Source organism: Aspergillus caelatus (genome assembly GCF_009193585.1).
Source record: "Aspergillus caelatus strain CBS 763.97 unplaced genomic scaffold BDV27scaffold_203, whole genome shotgun sequence".
Taxonomy (NCBI): Eukaryota; Fungi; Ascomycota; class Eurotiomycetes; order Eurotiales; family Aspergillaceae; genus Aspergillus; species Aspergillus caelatus.
The window spans coordinates 1-24,857 of record NW_022475466.1 but is presented as its reverse complement, the minus strand read 5'-3'; the positions used below and the strand labels follow the sequence as shown (position 1 = coordinate 24,857).

The 24,857-nt window shown below is 48.9% G+C and overlaps 12 protein-coding genes across 12 annotated transcripts; 7 read left to right on the top strand and 5 right to left on the bottom strand.

The window, feature by feature from the left end:
• The first annotated feature begins 140 nt into the window (after positions 1-140).
• On the top strand, positions 141-1,103 carry hmgX. The gene has a single exon (XM_032068243.1). It carries the CDS (start codon positions 270-272, stop codon positions 1,023-1,025), a length of 756 nt encoding a protein of 251 aa, XP_031923725.1. The 5' UTR covers positions 141-269; the 3' UTR covers positions 1,026-1,103.
• Positions 1,104-1,420: 317 nt separating this feature from the next.
• hmgA (putative homogentisate 1,2-dioxygenase (HmgA)) lies at positions 1,421-3,141 on the bottom strand. The gene is made up of 4 exons (XM_032068242.1): positions 2,924-3,141; positions 2,361-2,870; positions 1,656-2,303; positions 1,421-1,604 (listed from the first exon to the last, which is right to left on the bottom strand). Exons 1-4 carry the CDS (start codon positions 2,989-2,991, stop codon positions 1,484-1,486), a joined length of 1,347 nt encoding a protein of 448 aa, XP_031923724.1. The 5' UTR covers positions 2,992-3,141; the 3' UTR covers positions 1,421-1,483.
• A 204-nt stretch (positions 3,142-3,345) lies between these two features.
• On the top strand, positions 3,346-4,875 carry fahA (fumarylacetoacetate hydrolase FahA). The gene has a single exon (XM_032068241.1). It carries the CDS (start codon positions 3,498-3,500, stop codon positions 4,791-4,793), a length of 1,296 nt encoding a protein of 431 aa, XP_031923723.1. The 5' UTR covers positions 3,346-3,497; the 3' UTR covers positions 4,794-4,875.
• Positions 4,876-4,955: 80 nt separating this feature from the next.
• Positions 4,956-5,778, bottom strand: maiA (maleylacetoacetate isomerase MaiA). The gene has a single exon (XM_032068240.1). The coding sequence runs from the start codon at positions 5,667-5,669 to the stop codon at positions 4,968-4,970; it is 702 nt and encodes a 233-aa protein (XP_031923722.1). The 5' UTR covers positions 5,670-5,778; the 3' UTR covers positions 4,956-4,967.
• Positions 5,779-6,736: 958 nt separating this feature from the next.
• Positions 6,737-9,515, top strand: BDV27DRAFT_134146 (putative C6 transcription factor). Its single transcript, XM_032068239.1, has 4 exons — positions 6,737-6,975; positions 7,030-7,567; positions 7,626-8,533; positions 8,616-9,515. The coding sequence occupies exons 1-4, from the start codon at positions 6,765-6,767 to the stop codon at positions 9,362-9,364; spliced, it is 2,406 nt and encodes an 801-aa protein (XP_031923721.1). The 5' UTR covers positions 6,737-6,764; the 3' UTR covers positions 9,365-9,515.
• Positions 9,516-9,703: 188 nt separating this feature from the next.
• Positions 9,704-11,031, top strand: BDV27DRAFT_134145 (protein transporter TIM17). Its single transcript, XM_032068238.1, has 4 exons — positions 9,704-10,059; positions 10,130-10,328; positions 10,417-10,571; positions 10,660-11,031. Exons 1-4 carry the CDS (start codon positions 9,991-9,993, stop codon positions 10,699-10,701), a joined length of 465 nt encoding a protein of 154 aa, XP_031923720.1. The 5' UTR covers positions 9,704-9,990; the 3' UTR covers positions 10,702-11,031.
• On the top strand, positions 10,526-11,031 carry BDV27DRAFT_37800 (uncharacterized protein). The gene is made up of 2 exons (XM_032076482.1): positions 10,526-10,571; positions 10,660-11,031. Exon 2 carries the CDS (start codon positions 10,745-10,747, stop codon positions 10,988-10,990), a length of 246 nt encoding a protein of 81 aa, XP_031923719.1. The 5' UTR covers positions 10,526-10,571; positions 10,660-10,744; the 3' UTR covers positions 10,991-11,031.
• A 241-nt stretch (positions 11,032-11,272) lies between these two features.
• On the top strand, positions 11,273-12,950 carry BDV27DRAFT_167691 (isoaspartyl peptidase/L-asparaginase). Its single transcript, XM_032074567.1, has one exon. It carries the CDS (start codon positions 11,461-11,463, stop codon positions 12,805-12,807), a length of 1,347 nt encoding a protein of 448 aa, XP_031923718.1. The 5' UTR covers positions 11,273-11,460; the 3' UTR covers positions 12,808-12,950.
• On the bottom strand, positions 12,639-14,978 carry BDV27DRAFT_134142 (cytochrome P450). The gene is made up of 3 exons (XM_032068237.1): positions 14,647-14,978; positions 14,307-14,582; positions 12,639-14,251 (listed from the first exon to the last, which is right to left on the bottom strand). Exons 1-3 carry the CDS (start codon positions 14,821-14,823, stop codon positions 13,094-13,096), a joined length of 1,611 nt encoding a protein of 536 aa, XP_031923717.1. The 5' UTR covers positions 14,824-14,978; the 3' UTR covers positions 12,639-13,093.
• Positions 14,979-16,362: 1,384 nt separating this feature from the next.
• Positions 16,363-17,943, top strand: BDV27DRAFT_134141 (NADH:flavin oxidoreductase/NADH oxidase). Its single transcript, XM_032068236.1, has 2 exons — positions 16,363-16,657; positions 16,720-17,943. The coding sequence occupies exons 1-2, from the start codon at positions 16,478-16,480 to the stop codon at positions 17,803-17,805; spliced, it is 1,266 nt and encodes a 421-aa protein (XP_031923716.1). The 5' UTR covers positions 16,363-16,477; the 3' UTR covers positions 17,806-17,943.
• An 11-nt stretch (positions 17,944-17,954) lies between these two features.
• Positions 17,955-20,026, bottom strand: BDV27DRAFT_37749 (putative salicylate hydroxylase). Its single transcript, XM_032076481.1, has 6 exons — positions 19,808-20,026; positions 19,614-19,690; positions 19,499-19,556; positions 18,705-19,446; positions 18,318-18,649; positions 17,955-18,232 (listed from the first exon to the last, which is right to left on the bottom strand). The coding sequence occupies exons 2-6, from the start codon at positions 19,677-19,679 to the stop codon at positions 18,189-18,191; spliced, it is 1,242 nt and encodes a 413-aa protein (XP_031923715.1). The 5' UTR covers positions 19,680-19,690; positions 19,808-20,026; the 3' UTR covers positions 17,955-18,188.
• Positions 20,027-23,288: 3,262 nt separating this feature from the next.
• BDV27DRAFT_167688 (putative protein kinase) lies at positions 23,289-24,505 on the bottom strand (the record flags this gene model as incomplete). The annotated part of the gene is made up of 6 exons (XM_032074566.1): positions 23,289-23,450; positions 23,504-23,597; positions 23,710-23,815; positions 23,875-24,221; positions 24,275-24,324; positions 24,374-24,505. The coding sequence occupies 6 exons, from the start codon at positions 24,503-24,505 to the stop codon at positions 23,289-23,291; spliced, it is 891 nt and encodes a 296-aa protein (XP_031923714.1).
• Positions 24,506-24,857: the final 352 nt, after the last annotated feature.

Here is a 24,857-nt window from a genome sequence, read left to right as displayed (position 1 = left end):
AACATCCGCCACAATGACGATGAAGTTTACCACGGCTTCAATCGCTTGAATGGTTGGGACTATACCGCTTTCATTCTTCATAGATATACAATATCCGTCATACAAACATCTGAGACATACAATCTTCTACATCAATTCCTCCTACATCACACTCACGACCAAAACCAAACTATCTTATCCATATCTATACTTCAAATTCACACAAACCAAATACCTCCAAATCAACAGAACTCCAAAGAAAAAAAAGACAAAAGTAAAAAGAAACGAAAATGGCCTCAACAACAATCTCCCCCACAAGACCAAACCTAACAACCAACGACTCAGCCGTCCTCCAAGCCCTCTTCGACGCTGAATCCTCGCCTTCAAACGGCATCACAATCAACCCATCTCTGCCCCCCTTCCCAGCACACCTAAACATCGACCCCAAGCTCCACGAAACCCTCAAAGCCCGCGAAATAACCATTGTCCGCACCCTAGCATCACCCAACCCGACCCCCGAGACCATCCAATCCGCCATAGACCAGCTCTCCACCCTGATAACAGAACACCCAACCTACCCACCCGCCTACGTGAACAGAGCCCAAGCTCTCCGCATGCTCATATCCACCCACAATGGCGACCAAGCGGAAAAAACAGATACAGATCTCTTCCACCCACAAAACGCAGAGACCGTATCCTCCCTCCTCTCTGATCTGGGTGAGGCGATTCGTCTTGCCACGCCGCGGTCACCAGCGGATCCTGTTTCAGAGGTCCAGGCGCGTTTACTGGCTGATGCGCATACGCACCGGGGGTATTTGTTGCTGAGGTTGGCGAAGGTGAAGAAGAGTGGTAAAGCGTTTGAGGGACCGGGGAGATGGAACCAGTTGGATGCGGATCGGTTGGAGGAGATGGCGAGTCGGGACTTTTTCTTTGGGGGGAGGTTTGGGAATAAAGTTGCTCAGCAGTTGGCGGTGCAGACGAATCCTTACGCGAAGATGTGTGGGGCTATTGTTAAGGAAGCATTGAGGAAGGAGGTTGAGGGGTGATAGTATTTTTTTTTTCTTGTTGTGTATATGTGTGTAGTTTTAGCGTTGTATGCTTAATGTGAATTTTTTTTTTTTTTTGTGTGTGTGATTGAATGTGAAATACAGTTATTCTTTCTTCAGCTGGGATAGATGAATTCTAGCGATCAAGGCTTACCAAGAGTATGTATTAGTCCAATTGCTGGCGCAAAGGTTGTCAATGCGGTAGTACTACACCATAGGTGCAACCACAAAGCTACGGCGTCGGCCAAATCGAGGAAGTCGATTTTTCTAAGTCCGAGGGATGGCCATTATAGGTTTGTGGATGCAAGATTCTTATGACGGGTTGAATGTGAACATAATACGCGAATAAAATATTAAATCAAGTATGTCTTATTTCTGTAGACCAGGTATCAGTGCTAAATTGCTAATGAATGTTTACACAATATGCAGTACATCGTTTTCTCATCACAAATGCAGCTTCAAGCCTTATTAGGGTTCTTGAAGTGTCTCTTCAATGGCCGCCAGCTATGCTCGTTGTACTCTTCCTGCACCTTCTGACATGTCTTGAGACCCCATTCGGATACTCCGACCATAAGAGAACTAATAAAGTTAGTGATTGAACAATAAAAGCATCCCGTAGCGAATACGAACCTTTCGAACATGAATGCCATGCTTCCGTCGCCGACCTTCTGCGGCTTCAGTTCAGCATTACTGGCCCCCTCGAAAGCATCAGTGTCAGGACCGTGCGCGCTCATGACGTTATGCAAACTAGCTCCGGCTGGCTGGAATCCGCCACCGGTCTTCGCATCATAATTACCGGAGATCAGGCCCATGAACTCGGACATGGTGTTGCGGTGGTACCATGGCGGACGGAAGGTGTTCTCTTGCACCAACCAACGTGGTGGGAAGATGACGAAGTCGGCGATGGCGGTTCCGACATGGTCGGAAGGGCCAGTGAGGACAGTGAAAATGGAAGGATCGGGGTGATCAAAAGAAATAGAGCCGATGACGTTAAAGCGACCTAGGTCATACTTGTAAGGGTAGTAGTTGCCGTGCCAGGCGACAACATCGAATGGAGTGTGATCCTGACGAGCGGAGAAAAGGGTGTTGTTGAATTTGCTGTACAGGCGGTACTCGGATGGCTCCTCATCATCGAAAGAAGCCACAGGGGCTTGGAAGTCACGCGCATTGGCGAGGCAGTTCGAACCAATGGGACCAAGCTCTGGGAGTTGATAATGACCTTGGTAGAGCTCGCAGATGTACCCTCTTACCGGGCCAGCTGGCAGAGTTACACGGTATCTTGAAATTGTAGCCGTCAGGTTACTGCTGGAACCATAGCGGGGGAGGAGGGCTTACCGAACACCACGGGGGATGACACAAATCTCATTCGGACGGACAATAAGTCTTCCCAATTCTGTCTGAATGTCTAGCACACCATGCTGTGGGACAATCAGGAAATCACCATCCGCGGAATAAAAGGCCTCCTTTCCCATGTCTTTTCCAGCCGCGTACATCAGAATTCCCAGTCCCTGTTTCAAGGTGGGATCTCCGGACCCTGCGATGAGATGCAGCCCATGCACCCAGTCCACAGTCTCATCCAGATCGAACGGGTTCCATCGGAGCTGATTGGGAATGTGGTGAAGCTTAGTGGTCTCGGTGGTCATATGAGTGTGATAGGAATCTCCATCTTCGACCTTGAAGTTCTCATGGGCAGCCGCGGGGATGATCCTGTAAACCCAGGTTTGCTTGTTCTCATGTCGAGGAGCGGTGAAAGCTGTTCCAGAGAGCTTTTCGGCATAGAGACCATACGGAGCCTTCTGGGGAGAGTTCTGGCCTACGGGGAGGGCTCCTTCAATGGCTTCCGATCTGCGAGACAGTTAATTCCGCCCATCGCGAATTCCGCAGTCTGAGATACATACTCATGATAGGAATCGAATCCGGTTTGGTAGGAGTAAGGGTCTGGGTGTGAGAATTTAGTGACTGGCATGATGTCAATGCCTATTATCGATTGTGTATGTTTTTACTTGCGTTCAATGAGTAGTACAGGAGTTAGACTTGGTAGAAAATCGCAACCCTAGAGATGCGGTGCCCCTCGTTTTATGAGAGTATTGGCGGTCGCGACTTGCCGTTAGTCACGGACATGATCGCGGGAATTCAAATCATTGCGCAACCTTTGACAATGTAACCGACAGTCCAGAGCCAAGTATGAATTGCGGGGAGGAACCGCGGAATTGGAGGGCAGCAGAGCTAGTGCGAAACTGCCGGGGATAAGCGGCATTGCGGTTTGGTTCCGCGGCCACCCATCGGAAATCGTCCCTCTCATGCAAAACACGCAGCTGTCGCAATCAAGAGATGAGGGGCAGATAAAAGTCAAAGCGACTTGTTTTTAACGTCGCTTTCTTCACGGTTGGAGCTTCTCACATGAACACGTCGCCGTGACTGCTTTCTTTAAATATTCGAGGTTTCTCATCCCTTCCAATATAACCAGAAACAATGGCATCGTGGCTCCAGATCCCTAAGAACTCGCCATTTTCGCTGGCGAACATTCCTTTTGGAATTATCTCCTCGACTAAAAGTACCTCTCGCGTGGCTGCGATTGCAATCGGTGAATATGCGCTGAACCTGAGCACTTTTGCCTCATCGGGGGGCTTCGCGCAACTGCCTGACTTCCAACCACATCTCAGCGTTTTTAACCAGCCCACCTTGAACGCATTCGCTGCTCTGGGTCGCCCTGTGCACCGCCAAGTTCGCGAATATATTCAGGATGTCTTCCGTGCAGACACCCCGTTTCCTCAGGTTCTCAAGGATAATGCGTCCTTACAGAAGGAGGCCCTCTTACCGCTGTCAGAGGTGACCAACCATGTGCCAATGCAAATCGGCGACTACACTGATTTCTACGCCGGTCTGAACCACGCTTACAATGTCGGTGTACTGTTCCGCGGACCAGAGAATGCCTTGCAACCCAACTACAAGCACCTGCCCGTCGCATACCACAGTCGTGCATCGTCTGTCGTGCCTTCTGGCACGCCTATCCACCGTCCCCACGGCCAAATCCTGGCCAACCCAGCTGCTACACCTAAGCTCCCCACCTTCTCCCCGTGCAAAAGACTGGATATCGAACTGGAGCTGGCTGCATTCGTCAGCAAGCCCAATGATCTGGGAAAGCCTGTTAACATCAACGAAGCCGAAGATCATATCTTTGGATTGGTGCTCATGAACGACTGGTCGGCCCGTGACATTCAAGCCTGGGAATACATCCCTCTGGGTCCATTCAACGCAAAGAACTTTGCCACTACGATCACCCCTTGGGTAGTTTTGTTGGACGCATTGGAGCCCTTCCGCGCCACGGGTCTGGAACCTGGCGACCGGGACTCTCTACTCCCCTACCTGCGTGAGAAGCGCGCAGCCAACGTTTACGATATCCCCCTCGAAGTCGAAATCACCAACGCAGGCGGAAAGCCAACTCTCATCTCCAACTCAAACGCAAAGAACCTTCTGTACTCGTTCCCACAGATGTTGGCCCACCATACCATCACAGGCTGCAACATGAACCCCGGTGACCTTCTCGGAAGTGGAACGATCTCTGGCACAGAACCCAAAACCCAGGGCAGTCTCCTCGAGCAGACTAATGGAAAGAACCCTCTTAAGCTGGCTGATGGATCTGAACGCCTGTTCCTGGAAGATGGCGACACTATTGTCCTGCGTGGTAAGGCCGGCACGGAAGGAAACTATGTTGGGTTCGGAGACTGCACTGGAACCATTCTTCCCGCCATCAAGCTGGAATACTAAGTCCTAGCCTTTATGTTATTTTTCTGTTTGTAACGTTCCAAAATAAGTGAGATTGTCTGTCACGAGATAGCTATGAATAAAGTATCCAAGAACATATGAGATCCCTATACATTCTGTCGTTATACCCCCGTAAAATCCTTCAAATCCCCAATATCATGACCAAGATAATACAACCTACGAAGACTCCTTCAGCCGAAACTCCTCAGGTGTATCACTTTGCGTCCTCCAATGCGCCTTCTTCACCGCATCCTCCATCTCCAACCGTTCCGCAATCCGCTGTATAGTAGGATACTCGGCCAAGTTCACACCAGAGCGCTGCGCTCCCCACACAGCAGGAAGCAAACACACATCAGCCATAGTGACAGAATCACCAACACTGAATACTCCCGCCGTCCGCGACACAATAGTCTCATAAGCACGGAACCCATCCTCAATAAGCTCCTTGGACCACGTCTCCCGATCGAATCCCAGCGGGCCAACTCGCTTCAGAATCTTCAGGTTCGTGACCGGCTGTACATCACAGCCAATAATCTCACAAAGGGTACGGACGACCGCACGGGACTCCGGGTCCGAGATCGGTGGGAGGAGAGCGTGGGATGATGCCGGGGTGATTTCTTCCAGGTATTCGAGCGCGGCGATAGATTGCGTGATGGTCACCGTTGCACCCTGGGATGCTGGGCGCTCGACTACGAGGGTCGGGACGGTGCCGGACGGGTTGAGGGCGCGGTTGGTGGGGGATGACTGCTCGCCTTTCAGGAGGTTTACGGGGATGGAGTTGTAGGGGATTGACTTGAGATTGAGAGCGATGCGCAGACGGGCTGCAGAGGAAGAGCGGAAGTATGTGTATAGGGTGATTTTGGGGGTTTGGTCGGTCATTTTGGGTGTTCTTGTCTGTTAAGTTGATCCTTGGTTTAGGGCTCTATTGTAACTTGTAGGTATTGTATATAGGTGGTTTCTCAAGAGGGGTATGTTATGTCAATGTGGGAGAGATGGGCTACCCAAGTAGTAGGGTTTCTACGCTACAGCAAATTAATACTCTTTGGGGGATATACATAAACGTAACAAATTAATACTGGGTTTAGACTTCCGTTACTGCGTCTCATCCTTGACCACGGTTGTTTATTATACTCGATGGTCTTGTCTAAAGCAGGCGGAACCGTTCCGCTAAAGTGATATCCGATTCTGGGCGCCGGAGTTTCCGCTATTTTCCGAGGTCAGTTTCTCATGCCCTTTTTTTTTTTTTTTTTTTTTTTTAAAAAAAAATAAAACAAAATAGAAACTCCGGGAGATGGCATCTCTACATTGCTGTGGGGCACTGCAGTGCCTGGCCATCTGGAGAATCCTTGAGTATAATATGTTCTGATATGGTTGCGGCGCGTAGTATGCAATGACATCATGGGCTGTTAACTACGGACATACAGTTGTGGTTAATATTAAGCACACATAATTGAGGGAAAATATTGTGAAAATTTAAGGCCATTTTTTCCGTACTTTCAACATTTCACTGTTCTTCTAGCTAAGAGTGCGTTTTTTAGGGTTCGACACATCAAAGTTAGCAAAGAATGGAGTGGTAAGAAAATATACTTAAGGCTCTATAGCCGCATCTTTTACTTACGTTTGACTAATTAGTAGTTACATCTTGGTATGAAAGTACCTGACCCTAATGCAAATAAATTACATGTGATGCATCAATCCTACAGAAGTTTATGCTCTCTGCGCGACATTGTAGGTCTAAAAGGGGAACGATGCCACTTGTTTAGGTGAAGCTAAAGTAGGGGCGGGTATTTCCACCTTCTTCCTCGGCAACTGACGGCTATTTTGCCAACCGCATTCCAACATCCGCAATATCTCGAAAAACCAAAAACCCGGGCCACTTAGCCATTTGCCTTTGGCTCCTGCGTCTGGCCCATTGTTGCCTCATAGCCATAATCAATAACTATCATGTGATTGGTTGATTTGCTCCCTGTGAGAATGGAGGTCAGGAGACAGTCCCGCAACGGACATGCCACATACCAGCGTACCTACAAGGCATGTCTTGCCTGCCGGCAGCGAAAGGCGAAATGTGAATTAGGGACGGGGCCGGATGGTCTTCCATTAGGGCCGCCGTGCGCGAAGTGCAGGAGGGAGCAAAGGGAATGTGTGTTCAGTGAGAAAAAGGCATGGGAAAGACAGAAGAAACGAGGTGAATTAACCCGTCCTCCTTCTCCAGGTTAGACCATGTCTAACATCGCATAAGGGCAATCGGAAGAAGATACACCGCTGTCTGCAAGGACACGTCCTAGACTATCTAGCAATCCCGGGATTAGTAGGGAGTCACACCACGTTTTAGGCCACGGTCCGAGTCCACTTAGCTATGCGGAGCATGACCAGGATAATGGTGATAGTACACTTCAGTCGTCCCCAGCAGAGGGTAGCCAAAGACGGCGACAATCCACCTCTACCTTGGCTAATTCTATGATGCGTACCGTGGTGTCTAGTGGGAACGATGCTCTCAATATCCTTTTCGAGGCCGCGGCCGCTCATAGTAAGGAGCATGGTAATGGTTTAAGCGAGTCGAGTACGCCGTCGCGAAATGCGCGAAGCTCTACTGGTCGCTCCAATAACTATGACAGCTCATTAAACCAGTCCATTGTTCCTCCCGAGGTTCTGGCGAAAGCAGCGCAGCCCGTAGAAATCTCCCAGGCGTCCAAAGAAGTCCTTAGTGTCTGGGGAGCATGTCGCTTTGTTCGGATGGGATGGTTCACTGCGAGAGAAGCTGTCACGTTCATCGACCTGTTCGTATAACCAATTGTTCTAGTACTACTAAGTTGTCAAAGCTGACTGACGGTTCAGTTTCTTCAAGAACATGTCGGACCTGTCCCCGATATTAACTGATTTCTATGCAGACCATAAGAATCATCGCTGGCTTGTGTCGCACGATCCAGTTTTATGCTGTACTATCTTGATGATATCCTCTCGTTATCACCTGTTGCCTGGTGCAGGTGGTGGATCAAGGAACTTTTTCATTCACCATCGGCTTTGGCAGCATTGTCAGCAACTGGTCATGCGACTTATGTTCGGGCAGGAGAAATCTTCGCAGTCTAAAGTTCGGAACATAGGGACGATCGAGGCTCTCATGTTAATGTCAGAATGGCACCCTCGATCACTCCATTTCCCCCCAGAAAGTGATGGCTGGGACTTCGACCTCACGTCAGTTCCCCCGGAGCCGCAAGAGCTAGAGGATTCGTCCTCTACAAACCGATGGCTGGAGGATATGATCGAGCCGGCACGAAGATCAGACCAGATGTCTTGGATGCTACTGGGTTCAGCTTTGTCTCTTGCGCACGAACTGGGTATCTTCGAGCTTGATGAGAAGAAGCTGGGTTATGCGTCTGGTTACGAGGGATTTATATCTGGGGAGCAGATCAAACTTCGCAGGCAGCGGGTGCAACGGTTGTTATATGTATACATCAATCAACTCGCATGGCGAATAGGTTGCGTATCGCTTATGCCACAGAGCCTGAACCATGCTATCCTAGGGCGGCGGGCGACAAAAGAGCTAAATCAATCCGGTGATGAATGGCTGATTTTTATGGATTCCTGGATGGATCTGACGAAATTGGCAAAATCGGTCACTGATATGTTCTTTCCGACCGTCTCGTTTGCCAGGCAGCAATTGCATAGTGGACGGTATATTGAATTGCTGGATCATTTTCGTCCGATACTGGACAAGTGGAAGGAAGAACATCTCCAAGTACGATGTAGGTGAATCTGGCTAAACCTAGAATTTAATCCATGACCGGAATAATTCTTGCTCGTATGAAACTAACGGAATACACACAGCACTCAAGAAACAGTACTTTGATATTCTCTTCATCGAATATCATTTTGTCCGAGTCTATACGCATTCCGTCGGAATGCAAGCAGTGGTGGAGCGGGTGCTCGCGGACAGCGATCCTCACGCGGAAGAGGTCCGCGCTCTGAACATTGACCCGATTGACTACGAATATATTCAGGAAGTTATTGATGGATGCTGTCAGATACTACAAAAGGTAATCCAACTGGCTGAGAATGGGGTATTACGATTCTGCCCCGTCCGGATATTCCTCCGTATCACGAGCTCGTCCATCTTTCTCATGAAGGCTCTTAGTTTGGGAACACGCCAATCGACGCTGCGAGAGTCATTGGATGTTCTCGAGCGAAGTATACAAGCGCTAAGGTCAAACGCCTTGGATGATATTCATTTGAGTACTCGCTATGCTGCGCTGTTAGACATGCATGTCGCACGTTTGCGGCGGAATCTACTGGCATCATCAAAGACTGTCAAGAGTAACCAGGGAACAGCCTCAAGACCTTCCATGGGTGTCCCATCGAGCACAGATCACAGTAATAATACCCCCATGATGGATATTCCGATGTCTCAAAACATGTCTGATATGGGGTACATCCCTTCCCTAAACGATGTCGCGGCTGATGATTGGCTTTCTTTACCATTCGACCCATCGATGGCACCGTTTGGTATCAGTAGTGCAGGACAATTCCCTGCATATGAAGGAGGAGCTTTGAACTTTATTTGGAATTTGCCGTCTTGAGTTCTCTCAAGATAACGCTTGCCACATGACGTGGAACGTATGTACATAGATGTGAACATCCTTCCTTGAGTTTTGGGATAAATTTTTGAACCATGGGCTGTTCTAGCATAATGCCCAATAGAAAACAAGGACAACAAGGTTTTCTTTTTCCATTGCTTTGCCACAGAATATCGAGGCTACGGGAAAAGTCGTAGTTCTTTCATGCACTGCGAGAAAAGTTTGTTTTGATACGAGCGGAAACCGGGGGTGTTATCTGCACGTGACCGCATTCCCCATCCGAAGTCACGTTTTCCGGGCGAAAAAACGCCATCTAAAAAGATTGCTGCGATCCGCCAACTTGCTCCATCGCCGACCTCATTGTCCCCACAAAAGACATCCCCTTCCGCGATTTAACGATTAGAAGACGTTACTTGACGACAATTCATCATCGTCAATACATACGCTTTCGATCCCATCTTCCCTCGAACGAGCCACAACCTATCCGGGTCATCAGCAACCGCTCGATCCATTGACACATCGCATCTCACAGACCGTGTAGCCTGTCAGGACAGTAGCTACTCGTGCTTACGGATATACCGCCCGCTTAATATCATCTACTCGTCTCTTTATCTCTTTTCACATTCGCTATGGATCACTCCAGAGATCCCTGCCCCTGGGTGGCCCTGAGTGATTTCGGTGGTGCTTTCTGTATGGGTGTATGTATTCGAATCCAGGTCCGATCGCGCTCATTTACAGGACTATCGGGCTAATAAGATGAAACTATAGGCAATTGGTGGTGCAGTATGGCACGGTATCAAGGGTTTCAGAAACAGCCCCTACGGAGAGCGTCGGATAGGAGCAATCACAGCCATCAAGGCTCGCGCGCCTGTCCTCGGTGGTAACTTCGGTGTGTGGGGTGGTATGTTCTCGACATTCGACTGTGCAATCAAGGGAATCCGGAAGAAGGAGGACCCTTACAATGCTAGTATGTGTACCTTATTTCGCGATTTATTGGATATTTGGGGTGTCCAGTTAGTGGAGAGCGTCTGACTAATCGATGCTCTTTGTTACAGTTATCGCTGGTTTCTTCACTGGTGGTGCTTTGGCTGTCCGTGGTGGTGTGAAGGCTGCCAGAAACTCCGCCATCATGTGTGCTGTTTTCCTGGCTGTCATTGAGGGTGTCGGTATTGGTTTCCAGAGAATGATGGCAGACAACACAAAACTAGAGGTGAGCTTGTTCTAGCGTCTTCTTTCGGGAGCAGTCTGGTTCCGGACTATCCGTTGGAATGAGTTTAAGCTAACTTGGCATGTTTTAGCTCCCTCCTGCTCCCCCATCTGGCGACAAGGTCGCTGCATAAATCAACCCCCAGCTACGATCCCTCCTTCCCGAATCCGATCCATATGCTACATTATTATCACGTATCTCTCTTCTCAGGTGTTGGGTGTGGTCATCATTTCTGGGGGCATACTATAGAGGTTGCTATTCCTATTGTGCTTCTATCCCTGCTCTTAATCCTCTTGTATTGTTTTAGCCTGGTTTGTTGGAGTGCACAGCATTGCATTCGCATGTTCATTACGTTGATGGGGGGAAAAGAATCTTCGACGCCGGTCTTGGGGTTTCCAAGGCTGGACTTTCTTGTATATTAACTTCCGATAAATGGTATAATGTGATATCAGTCTCCTATACACTGCAGTCTACCAATGATGATGCTCGGATGTTTCCCTCTAGAGTCCGATGAATACATCATTATAAATGAGGAAGAACAGGAACAAGAAAGAGATAGATGCATAAGACCAGCGCCATGCTTATCTCTGGTTATCGGCGGGTAAGTCATTCCTTCCATCCCCAGATTATTCCGAGATAAGAAAACAAGAAACAAGAAGACTCCATCCTAGAAATCACCTCTAAAGAATCAATTACTCATTATCTATCAGGGCAACCAACATCCATTCCAATCCCTCTAAGCCAAAAGGACCAACCAAACTTTAACCCCAAACCCTGTCTCCAACCGCCCAAAACCTGCATATAAGAACCCGCCCCCCGCAGCCAACAAACACTGCCCCATACCACTTCCAACAACACCAACATCAACACAATAGATAAATTCAAATCCAAAATGTCCCAACCCAAACCCAATTCAAAAAAAGGAAAACCTCTCTTCAAACCAACCCTAATAATCCACGGCGGCGCGGGTGCCCTCAAAAGATCCACCCTCCCCCCATCCCTCTACGCCCAATACCAAACTTCCCTGCTCACTTACCTCCGCTCCACGCACGCCCTTCTCAAATCCGGCTCCACAGCCCTCGACGCCGCAGTCCACGCCGTAACTCTCCTCGAAGACGATGAGCTCTTCAACTGCGGCCGCGGAAGTGTCTTCACTTCCGCGGGGACCATTGAAATGGAAGCCTCTCTCATGGTAACGTCTCTCGTCTCTGATGATTCCTCTCCCGATTACCCAGGGTCGACCAAGAGGGGCGCAGGCGTTATGGGGTTGAAGAACGTTCGACACCCGATTCTGGCCGCCAAGGAGTCACTCTTACGGACCGGATCTAGGGTGAATGGAAGTGAGGACGGGGGCAGCATGCATTCGCAGCTTGTGGCGCCGTATGTGGAGATGAAGGCCAGGGAGTGGGGACTGGAGTTCATGCCTGATGAGTGGTTCTGGACGCAACGACGGTGGGACGAGCATCTCCGGGGTCTGCGGGGCGATCCTGAGCCGGTCAGTTTTAGTCAGGGGACGGTGGGGTGTGTTTGTCTTGATATGTGGGGTGGGGTGGCTGTTGCGACTAGTACCGGGGGGCGGACGAATAAGTGGCCTGGACGGATTGGGGATACGCCGACTTTGGGGAGTGGGTTTTGGGCGGAGGGGTGGGACGTTCAGTGTAATGCTGTAGAAGATGGCGAGGAGCGTGAAGGGGGAGGGTTGTTGGATGGGGTGTTGGGGAGTTGTTTGTCGTTCTTTAATAGCAGGGAAAGGGGTAGGGGCTATGTGTCTTTGCCTATGGAGGTTCCTTTGGAGAGGGGACTGGGGGAGAAGATGGTGATGTGTTCTAGTCCGGAGAATAGAGTCAAGAGACGGGCTGTTGCTGTTTCGGGTACTGGGAATGGGGATTCTTTTCTGAGGGTTGCGGCGGCGAGGACGGCCTGTGCTATGGTTCGTTTTTCGGGGTGGACGCCTACGCTGGCGGATGCTGTTTCTGCTGTTGCTGGGCCGGGTGGTGAGTTGCAGCGTTCCGCTGGGGGGCGTTGGGGGGTTACCGGGGAGGGTGAAGGGGGTATTATTGGGATTGAGGCGGAGGTGGAGGTCGATGAGGATACGGGAGTGCCTGTGTCTGGGGTGGGATTGGGACAGGGGAAGGTGGTGTTTGATTTCAATTGCGGAGGGATGTGGAGGGCGTGGGTGGAAGAGGATGGCGTTGGGAACGATATCGAGAATGTGATGGTCTTCAGAGAGCCGTATTAAATGAATTATTCAGACCAGACTCTTTTTGGTGGATTTGTGGTACTATTCTGTCTCATTCTTGTTCAGGTTTGATGCTGGAGCCTGTAGCTTGATAGCGTGAAATTTAAAGCAGAAAGATGAGAAATACAGGAAGTGATATCATGATAGAAACGAATGCTTCAACCGCCAAAGGAACACCAACCACTTCCATAGTGAGTTGCCACAGCTAGATCCCTAATTCCTAGATATCCAAGCAGTAAGTAGATCGACATTAATGTACAAAAATGAATTCAACAGGGTCATTTCGTCACCACCCCTCTATAGTAGTAAACTTAGCAAGCACACCGTCTTTAGGGCAGACAGTCGCTTGTTGTCGGACTTCGAGTAGAGCATGGGGATTCTTCAGCTCCATATGGTACTTGCCCACAACGACCGCCACCATGCAGGCCAGCTCTGCTTTAGCGAATCCCTGGCCGATGCAGCTCCGTGGTCCGTGTAAAAACGTAAGGTTGGCATAATTGCTGTCAGCACCACCATTGTTGGCCCGACCAGGGCCTAGCCAGCGTTCTGGGTCGAACTTGTCGGCGTCGGGGCCCCAGAACTCTTTGCTCTTATTGATGATTTCGGGGGCAATCAGGAATAATGTGCCCTTCGGAATGGGCTCTCCAATGATCGTTGTGTCTCGACTAGCACAGCGAATAGTGGCAGGCACAGACGGGTGAAAGCGAAGGACTTCATTACAGAATGCATTGAGATATGGGAGATTATCGATATCAGCAGCAGCAGGCGGCTGGGGGTTCTCCGTCGAGATAGACGGGAGGTTTGCACGGATCTCTTCGCGGAGTCGGTTCTGTATATCGGGGTGTTTGCATAAGGCGTACACACACCACTGTAAGGCAGTTGATGTGGTTTCATGTCCGGCACCCAAGAAGGTCATCATTTGGTCTACCAGCTCCTCCTCGGTGAAATTCCCGCTCCGCAGGGCAACAGAGACAATATCAATATCTTCTGAGGTGGAGGACCCACTTTCCCATTTCGCTCTCTTCTGCCGGATCATCTGTCGTGCCACATCTCGGATAGTTTCAGAACTTCGCTCAATACTCCTGTTCCTCTCGAGGGGCAGGTCATGAACGAAGGCAGGGTCGCCCAGGAGCAGCGTTAGGAGGAAGATAATCTTCATGTACAATGGCGGTTCACTCATAAGGTTCTGATATGTTCTAACCAGCTTGTTGTTAGGGTCACGAAGAGATTGAAAGTCATGGTCCATCCCGGCAACCCCAACGATATCGAGCGCCGTCCTACTGGCGTACGCTCCCATGCGGAGGACATTGTCCGTTAGGTCAGCCTTTTTTCGAAGGTCTTCGTCCATTACCCTCACCATTTCGATACTCTTTGACCAGAAGATCGGATACATCTCTTTAACATGGCGATAGGCGAATGCCGGAAGAAGGTTCTTCTTTGATTTCTATTGCAAGTTAGCCACAACAGGAGAGATAGTAAATGATGGTCTATGTCCGGACCTTATGATCGTCCCCTTCTACGAGGAGCAACCCATGTTCCCCGGCTAAACGTTTGAGGCTTGCTCTGATGAATTCAGGTTTCGGGAAGTCATACGACTTGGTGACCAGAATCTCTTTCAAAGCTCGTGGGCCCACTGGTAAGATGCGCTCTAGATTAATAGAGACATAATAGCGGATCAACCCGTCATTTGGCACATTTTCCAGCCATTTGTGCATATGCTCATAAGGCGCCTCCAAAAAGACTGTGTCGGAATTGCCTGTGAGCCACGATCGACCCTGCGCCACCATTCATTAGAAATCCCACAGCCACCGGCGTCGGTGATTGAGATAGAAGACTTACGGGAGGCGATGGAATTTTCTTGATCGGCGTGAAAAAGTCTGGATACAGCACCCAATTATAGAAAACCTTGAGCAGAGAGACCAGGATTGATAGAAGGATGAAATTGCCGAAGGTCGATTTGACGATTGCATACCCAGCGATCGCGATATAGACCGTCGCCCAGGGGAGTCCCGTCATTGTGAGCAGAGGCTGCGGTCACTCCGGAGTCTGAATTAGATCAAAGAGAGGTTTTGATTGTCGTAGAGAGGTGTCACGGGGCGACTTCATGGGGCTTTAAATAGTTCGGAATAGAACAATGGTTTACAACCGTTAAGGAGAGAGTTCAGTCACCTATTGAAATCGATATTCACGATGTCTTTGTTGCTGACAGACGATCTGCAGCCCGACCACTGGTCAGTGCGGTTGGCTGAAAGTTACCTAGGTACACAACAATGAAAGCCAACTTGGTCTCCACCGCCGCACCGAACTAAATCAATCGGGTTTCAAAGCGACGCGATGCGTTGCTGATCTTTTTTTTTTGTGGTTTTTTTTTTTTTTTTCTTCTTCTTTTTTCAGGGAACAGTCTCAGTACTCGTGCTCGTTTTATATCCTTGAGGAACGAGACCCATTGCGGCTCCTTCAAACCATCTCAACTCAAATCTGAGGCCACTGTCCGAAATATTATATGATTTATCGTCGTGACCTTTCCGTTGGTTGTGATGTGGACGATGGAACGGGGGAACTAAATCTCAAAGCGAGCACCACCATTGGTTCCTCAGGCACGGATCATCTTATCTAAGTGCTACAGTAGGCCAATAGGAGCCTCCCTCATCGGGTCCACCCTATGGAAAAGGCATCGAAAAGAGAGGCCTGGCAGAAGGCTCAAAATTAGTTCAAGAAACCTATTATATAGAATGGACCTCAATGCTCGCTAGGTTTCACTGCTGTTGCACATGGCCGGTGGCGATTGTGAGATTCTTACAGCATTCGAAACAGCGCCGAATAAACGGAATCTGCGGGATCTCGAGTTTCACTAAAATCCAATAGTTTCCTTTGTGACACTCCTTATGTTGATTCAGTCAACTTTCAAGGCAAATACGTAGGAGATGTCTACGAGTCAAACACAAGCAGCAGGATCCAGATTGAAGGAATTGCCAAAAGCATGGATGTCCACCCTAAGCTTTGTGTCTCCTCCCAGTTCGGCCGGGGTTCCTGCAATACAGTCTTAGCTTTTATGTACTATATTCTAGCACACCTCGATATATTGATACCGAAGCGACTTGGAATGCTCACAGAGAGTACGCTGATTATTATTATCATTATTTTTACCTTTCTTCGTTACCTTTTTCTTTTATTTTTCTCCCTCTTCCCGTTCTCATTGTTTAACATGAGCTTCGGATACCCCCAAGTGTACGCAATCCGCCAAGCATTGAACAATAGAACAATAGGTTAGACGTCCAATGACCATTCAGGGCATTTCTATTGTACAGAGCATACTGCTCTAAACCGACGGTAGCAAGAGCTGCCGCTTTCAGACATGTGTTGCCTGTTTATTTTGTGAATTTGAAATTATCAGATCTTTTCTCATTCTATGCCGAGGTGAAGATGAGTGGTATAATCAGAATCAGTCGATACCCGTTGCATCCGAGGACTCTACCAGGTGACATCATCAGTTTATCACAACTCATTGGACATATTATTAATGCAGAGACCAAAATAGACTTTACTAAGTCAAAAAAGCATACGATTGAGAGTCCAGACATGATACCATCTCGTCTATTGTTCCACCCTCGATCGCAGCGGCACCCTCGTCCACCGAACCATCGAACTTTTCTTCGTTGAGTCGAACATCATGAACTCGCGAGAACTTCCGGATATTGTAAACAAAGCTGCACCCGGAATCTCCTACTTTACACCCGCTCAAGAGCCTCCCGCGGGAACAGCAGCCAACCCGCAGTCAGATGGAACGGCCCCTCCGAAGCTGTTCCAACCCCTCTCCGTGCGGGGTTTGACCTTTCATAATCGCATCGGAGTAAAAGAACCAGAATCCCTGATTATCAAACGGTTATGCTGACAATAATTTGAAATGTACAGCTTTCGCCGTTGTGTCAGTATTCAGGTGACGATGGCCATATGACAAACTGGCATATGGCCCATCTCGGGGGAATTGCCCAGCGTGGACCAGGGTTCCTCGTGGTTGAGGCAACTGCGGTTGAACCCGAGGGCCGTATCACCCCCGAAGATCTGGGATTGTGGAAAGATTCGCAGATCGAACCTTTGCGTCGCGTCATTGAGTTCGTTCACAGTCAAAACCAGCTGATCGGGGTCCAAATCGCCCACGCCGGCCGCAAGGCAAGCACGGTTGCCCCATGGCTATCCATGAATGACACTGCCTCTAAAAATGTAGGCGGCTGGCCCGATCATGTCAAAGGTCCGACTGATGCTCCATTCAATGATCGGAACCCTACGCCCAAGGAGATGTCAAAGCAAGATATCGAAAACTTGAAAGTCGCATGGGTGAGCGCAGTCAAACGAGCTGTTAAGGCGGGTGCGGACTTCGTTGAGATTCATAACGCACATGGGTATCTCCTCATGTCGTTCCTTTCCCCCGCCGTGAATAAGAGAACGGATGAATATGGCGGAAGCTTTGAAAATCGCATTCGCCTCAGTATGGAGATTGCCAAACTGACCAGAGAGGCGGTTCCCGAGGGTAAACCCGTGTTTCTGCGCGTGTCTGCCACCGACTGGTTAGAAGAGTCGAGGCCGTCAGAGCCCAGCTGGAAAGTAGAGGACACCGTCAAGTTTGCCCAAACGCTCGCCGAGAGCGGCTACATTGACTTGATTGACATCAGCAGTGGTGGCACTCACCAGGCGCAACACATCCATGCGAAACCAGGCTTCCAGGCTCCATTTGCTGTCGCTGTCAAACGGGCAGTTGGGGATAAGCTGAAGGTAGGGTCAGTGGGCATGATCGACTCGGCCCAGCTGGCTAACTCCTTATTGGAGAAGGAGGGTCTGGATTTCGTCATGGTCGGCCGTGGCTTTCAAAAGAATCCGGGATTAGTTTGGACTTGGGCTGATGATCTGAATGTGGAGATCTCAATGGCTAACCAAATTCGATGGGGATTCTCTCGCCGTGGCGCTGGACCTTTCCTGAGAAAGCGACAGGAAAAAATATAGCGCTAGACGGTACATGGCTCGTGAGGTTTACACATAGATATATGATGGCTTTAGATGATATATACACAAACTAGAGATCCATCAATCTAGATAGAACTACTTTAGCTTTAGTCCAAGCTTATGTGTCTCTCATTGATAGTACTGAATGCTTTTAATCTATAATCGTAATATAAATCATGTTCCGACCATATTTACATAAATCCGGTCCTCAAAGTAGGAACAGCTAAAGAAACCTCGGTATATACATGAGTCGAGCGCTGTATAAACATGAAACCAATCGCTTAATATATGTGGAAGTAGCCCTTTGTTCACTTAGAACATGGTGCTGTACGGCGCACGTGCGCCTAAGCATTTAATCCGACCACTGGGTTGAAAGAACCCCACTACAAGTGATGACGCGGTTCAAGCACACTCTCATCGCGTATTTCTGCAGAATATTTAAGTTAGTTTAAGGTTTCATCTTTTTCAATGATAAAGAAAGGAACTGAAGTGAAAAACATTGGGTATCTTACCATTCCAGGCCTCCAGGGCAGCTTTCTCGGCATCCCATCCCCATAAGAAATTCTGCGTCTCACGATCAGTCCATCGATCGGGATTAGACCCTCCGGTCATCGATAGACGGAACTGCTCGTCTCTAGCCTGCTGTTCTGGCCCGTCAGGAAAATGCAGCGTGATACGGTTCGCCGAGCCGGACTGCTGAACTGTCTCCGCGCGTTGCTTCCGGGACTTTTCGTATGCCTGGAGGGCCATAGGTATTTCATTTTTGGATGAAATTGTTGATAAAAGGACACCCAGGGCGGCAGCATCTTCGACAGCCTGCGCGGCGCCTTGAGCCACGTATGGCCTGAATGGGACGTTAGTTGGATAGGCCTCTCGTGAGTAAATAGAGGGGGACTGACAGCATAGGATGGCAAGCGTCACCAATTAACGCCACACTACCTTTAATCCAAGTTTTCAATGGAGAATGCAAACAGAGCTTCCACTCAAGAACTTCATCTTCCGCAACTAAGTCAATGAGCTTCCGCACCCTTCGATCCCAGCCGCGGTAGTTGTCCACCATTTCTTCCTTCGATCCTTTGGTGGTCCACGACTCCTCCACGCCATGTCCATCCGGATGAAGTAGTACCACGTTGAAGAGCTCATGCTTGCGAACGGGATAGGCAATGATGTGGCGCTCAGGACCGAGCCAACGAGTTGCTTGTGGCTCGTCCACTAGTTCTCTCAATTCTGGATCTTTTTCCATCGCGCTTCGTGGCAACATGATCCGATAGGCTGCATCACCTGTTGGGATGACCTTAGAGGGCGCGTCCTCGCCAAGTAGGTGTCCGCGGATGGTAGATTTAATGCCGTCAGCAGCTATCACAACATCCCCTTGAACAATAGTGTCATCGGCTAACGTCACAGATGCTGGGTCAAATTGAACATCGGTGACGGTCGAGTTTACTCGAAGTTCCACATTTGGTAGCGCCAGCGCTCGCTCAATTAGGGCGTTATGGAGATCTGCACGATGAATAACTACCTGCTGACCGTATGTCTTGTTTACGGGCATCGTCCCTAAAAGGCTACCGTCTTGCCACCGGCGGACATGGATATGCTCCAGGGCAACATCTTTAGAGTGGATTAACGGAGATACGCCCCAGCCTTGTTTGGAATCAGCAACATCCTCAATTCGAGAGTAACGGAAAATACTCACGGTCAAAAAGCCGTAACATATTCGGGGAAACTTGAATACCGGCACCGACCTCCAGGAGCTATACATGGGTCTGATTAGCAAATATTTCGACAGCAGTGGGACCTTGGCTGCATACTTTCGGAGCAGATTCCAGAATTATGACATGGTGTCCTTTTGACCCCAAAGTCAGGGCTGCTGCCATGCCACCAATTCCTGTATCCATCAGCGTCAGAACTTTCTTCCAACTTCCAGGAAAAGTGGAAGCATACCGGCCCTATACTAAGATTAGCACGATCATTTCGACCACATCAAGAATGTCAAATTTCCAACCTACCCAACAACAATCACCTGGAGAGGTGTCTTCGCCTGTGCTACCATGGTGACAAGAAGTCCGTGGAACGTCAAGTTACCAATCTAAAGGATCGACTCTGGGGAACGGAGGCCAGGCTCTCGACGAATGACCTTTACCAAGAAAGCCAAGTTAAGTGTTGCGTGAAGATAAAGGTCACACTATGAATTCGCCACAGACTTGAGCAACATCGACCATGGACAATGGACTAAATAAGAATGATGGATGACGGGGACAAAGATGTTATTTAGTCCCACGGACACCCCGATCTGTTCTACCGGAACTAACGGGAGGCTACTAAAACTAGAACTATCTCCACCATGGGGAGTACCAGGAAAAGAAAGCGGCTGCTAGCCATTGATACCCTGCCAGGGGTTTGAGTGTAAAGTACGTATTGCCAACCCTCCCTTGTGGTCTGACTCGTGCGAACAATGCAAGGCGAAGGCGCCATCTCCAGCCTTCCTGAATCTTTAATTTTCTTCTATAACGAAGGGTACCCCGGTCAACAGATAAACGCCAATTCTAAATCAGAACGCTATACACTCCGGATTGTAGTACAGAAAAAAAAAAGGGACAAAAAATATTATGAGCCGATGGGTGGCGCCGCTCGGTAAAGGGCGGTGGATAACCCCCACGAGTAAGCGGCGACGGGGAAGGACATCAATCCCCAAAGCTTCTACTATGCCGGCTTTCCAGCGACCCTCCATCTGCCGAGGCTTCGCCCGCTCCCCCAGGGCATGCGCAAGAGGACGTTGTCTCTAACCCCAAAATCAGTCTGTTTCCGACCCACATCGCTGCACTGTTGACGCAGACGTCAAAATCTGGTGTTTAGCACAATCGCATCTCCGGCAAAAATTTGGAGTACACATTGCCGATATCGCTGTACACCCATAGCTTTTGCTAATCACTTTGTTACATTTCCAAGTCAATGGTTACAATGCCTTGCAGGAGATTTGTCGGTCAAACCCGCCCACTGCTTTTTAGTTATCTGAAATGGATTGTTTGCGCCATTTCTTGTCACTCGCGTGGCTTTCTTTTTATTTCTTTTTTTTTTCTTTTATCTTTCTTTTTTGATTTTGCTTTCCCTTCAGCTCCTCAATTCAATTTGTATTTACTATCAACGCCTTCAGCTTACAATGAGGCAGTGTTGTTTTCATAGTCCTGTCATGATAATGGAGCAAGGGCACAATATGCAAGGAGTTGAAAAAGCTCCTAAAATTGCCAACCAATGGGAGTTTTGCTGATCTGCTGAAGACTGCTGTGGTTGGCTTACTGCAGATCCTTAACCCTAGAATCAATCCCCTTCTGCCGTATGGTCTCCACATACGGCCTCGAACCCATGAATTGTCCACCACCGGCCCGGGCTTCTCTGACTGCTTCCCTTCTGGGAAGGTAATATTTATTACCTATCATGCTACCTCCTTGTCTGACCACCACCACCCAGCCAACGGCGCTCTAGGCCCTTGTTACACGGTTTGGAAGAGCACCTGTTCGTCATACAGTTGATCATGGGACCTTAAATCCTCGTTCTCGCCTGCATTATTGCCATTGATGCGATCCATGATTACTAGTAGAAGATCCCGGTCCTATGACCTACAGCATTTGCACTGATCTTTGTTGCGGTGATGGCTGAAATATTGCCCTTTTAGCTCGAAATACGGATATGGCGCACGGTGTTCAAGCACGCCCTTCAGGCCACCCAAGGAATTCCCGACTCAATGATAACGCTGAAAAGGTTCATTGACAATGAATCTCACATACAGAGATGCATTAACAACAATTGTCCGTGTTCCGTGGGAAGAAACGTCACCGTGCATCTTAACAGAAGCAGGGTCTTCATAATACTATCAAATATAGATTTCCGGCGAGGTATCCCTGCCAACAGCATTGAGGGGTATTGTTTGATCAGTTCCCCGGTTTTGGCGGGCGGTAATCGCGCGTCAGAGTGGGATTTCTCAGTATCCTTGGTATATCGGCTGAGGCTGTTTTGTTCCCTGGGTCCGTCCAGGTGGAGGCTTAGGCACTCGTAGTATGTTGCCATTTAGGGAGCATGTTCATCTTATTACGGGTCAATTAAGGTTGCATGCAGGGATCTTATCTTCGATATCAATGAGTCTCAAAATTTGGCTGCGACTGGCTGTCCTAAATAGATCCAGCCAAAAGAACACCACTGATAAACCCAGTGTAGGAATAATTGGAATGACTGTGGACCTCATGCTCTATCAAGTGATTATGACACGAGAGTAGGTAGTCCATTGTTGATGATCTGAACCAACCATGTACCTACTGCTTACGCGAGTTCTTATCAAGAATTCGCGTGAAGCATGTGCTTTTGTCCTTTCGTAGAGCAGAAAGCTCGTGATCTGTCAGGCTGAATCTAAGATTAATGGACATCAGGAAGCTCAGCGCTCCCTTTCCATATATCCCACGCCATCAGCGGGTCATTAAGCGTCCGTCTGTTACGTTAACATCTCAAACCACTGTAATGGACTGTAGGCGTACGTAGTAGTAGCACATAACTTCTCAAAAGCACTATATAAATCTATAAATCCTGTAAAGCTCTTCTTCATGTGGAAAGGTTCTGAAGTAAGGAAAAGCGACGATACGACAACATGTTTGGGAGGCTAATCAATTTGAAGGATTGCCCGGATAATTCTCACTCAATGACCCTACTTACACGTATGATATACAGAAGCACCCTGATACGCCAGAACGATGATCGCATACGACAGAATAAGCTCCGACTCAGTATGGTCTCTCTGAGAGTGTATTAGCGTGAGGCGCCCAGGCTCCTAACCAGGGCCACTGGAGTATGAACCCCCCCCCTCCTCCTTTCCTCTTCCTTTCGTTCCTCACAACTCGTTACGCCGTTCCACACTGTGCCAGGGTGAGTTATGCTATTGAAGAAGATCTGCTAATAGACGCCTTCACTGGTAAAACATTCTCTGCTTACAAGAGAAGCTGCCGTCGATGGAGAAGAAACGCCCGCGGCAAAGACTACTTGAATCACCATCACCTCAGTTCTCGCTGGCCGCCACCCTTCACGATGCAGGCTGTATGGGCACATCCCAGGTCCCCTTCCAGAGGTGGCCTTCACACTAATCCAGGTGAGGTCGAGGGGATCTGGATCGTGGTGCGGAAAGAAACGCCTGAACAGTCAGGTTTCTTGAGCGAAGAGATATTTATTTACTATACATATAACCCTTTTCGCACTCATTCGTAGGGTCTCATTTGTGGAAGCCACGGATGGGGAAAGCAGGTCCTCCGCGGTAGTCCGGTCCTCGGGCCTCCAGCGCAGCATTTTAGAAATAAGGTCTAGAAATTGGGCAACCCCGCCGTCATCATTTATTTCTTTGGCCATAGAGAACAGGTCCTTTTTTCCGATGAGCTCGGGGAATTTGAATTGTCCTATCAAAATAGTTAGCTTCGTCTAGTTAGGACATGGCCAGCATACCTTTATCGTCAAAATACCGAGATGTTTCTATTTCCCCGGCCGAGAAGATCAGGTTGAGGGGGCCCCAGGAGGGAAATTATCTGGCCTAGATGAGCTTCGTCTGCAGAGCCTGAGCCGCGCGAGTCCGGTGGCGTGTCGAATGGTCCGCGGCCATAAAACAGGTCCCAAAGCTGATAGACTATTAGTAGTGATCCACGATTATAGTAGATAACGAGGTCTTTACCATAACTCTCAAGTTCCAAATGTCAACACTGTAGCTCCACTCGCCCCCGAGACAAACTTCCGGGGCACGATATCCCTCTGGCTGGATGGGGTGGCTGTTCGGGGGGCCATCACCACGCACAGCAAGCCCGAAGTCGGTTATTACCGGTCTACCCAGGTCGTCGGGCGACAGTCCCCAGAAATTGCGGGAAAGGCATATATTCCGACCATCCCACTTGTTTCCGTGGGGAGGGATTGTTCATCTCATCTAGTGCGACCATTTCCAGGGTAGACGAGTTGCGTAGGGCCAGTAAGATGTTATCGGACTTGAGATCTTGTTTTTCCGTTAGCTGTGACCGATCCTAGAAATAGATCGGTTGAATAGCTAGTTACCTGTGTGAATAACGTGGCATTCGGTGTGGAGGTACCGTAGTCCTTCTAGTACGAGTTTAGATACGGGTTTCAAGACGTTGAGAGGGATGGTGTTTCCCTCGTAATGATGCTTCATCATCCATAGTGGTTCACAAAGCGCATCGAAGACCATGCAAATATGAGTGCTGCCCCGGCTAGTAACACGAAACGAGTCTACTAAGGTGGCGACAAAGTTGCGGCCTAGATGCTGGGGATTTGCTTTGCTTATATGCTCAGTTATGCGCAGCTCCTTCTCCGTAGACTCTTGAGATGCATAATTATTTGCCTTAACTTTAATGGCCACATATCGGGGCGGAAAGCATATGGAACTATGACATAGTGAGACAAGGCTTGAATCTATTATCAGATAATCGTCACATACTGGTGGAGATCACGCGCTAGCCATACTGTCGAACTTGTTCCCCAGCCTATCTTTGGCAGCGATTTGGTATCGGTGATTGAGTATCTTATAAAGACGTACAGGATAAAAGTGCTGCGGCTTGTAATGGGACGTGTGCTCTTCCTCAACCAAATCTGCCGTAGGAAGTATCTTTGCCGGGTTGGGGGAGGGTTTCCAGGGAATGGACTGGATCTTTTTTCTTCCAAGGTACATAGCCACAAACAGATAAGCTACTCGCTGTCCACTCTGGCGTTGGCTCTTCTTGGTCGTGTTGAAAGCAGGGGAGGCGGGTTTATATACATCGTTGAATAGACCTCGCCCTAAGGTAGGGTGGGTTTCGTTCGACCGAGGGCATTTTCATAGGCTTGGACCATCATCCGGCTCGGTTACATCTGTCTTGTAAGTGGTATCTTACTCCTCGTCCGAATCGGTGCTGATACCGATGGCATTGTCTTCTTCACTGAAGTCACTTCCTACCAGGAGGGGTCGATTCTATTGCACCCGGGTACGTTTCATTGTAGGGTTCAAAGGAAAATTAATGAAGGATACATGAAACAAAAAAAAA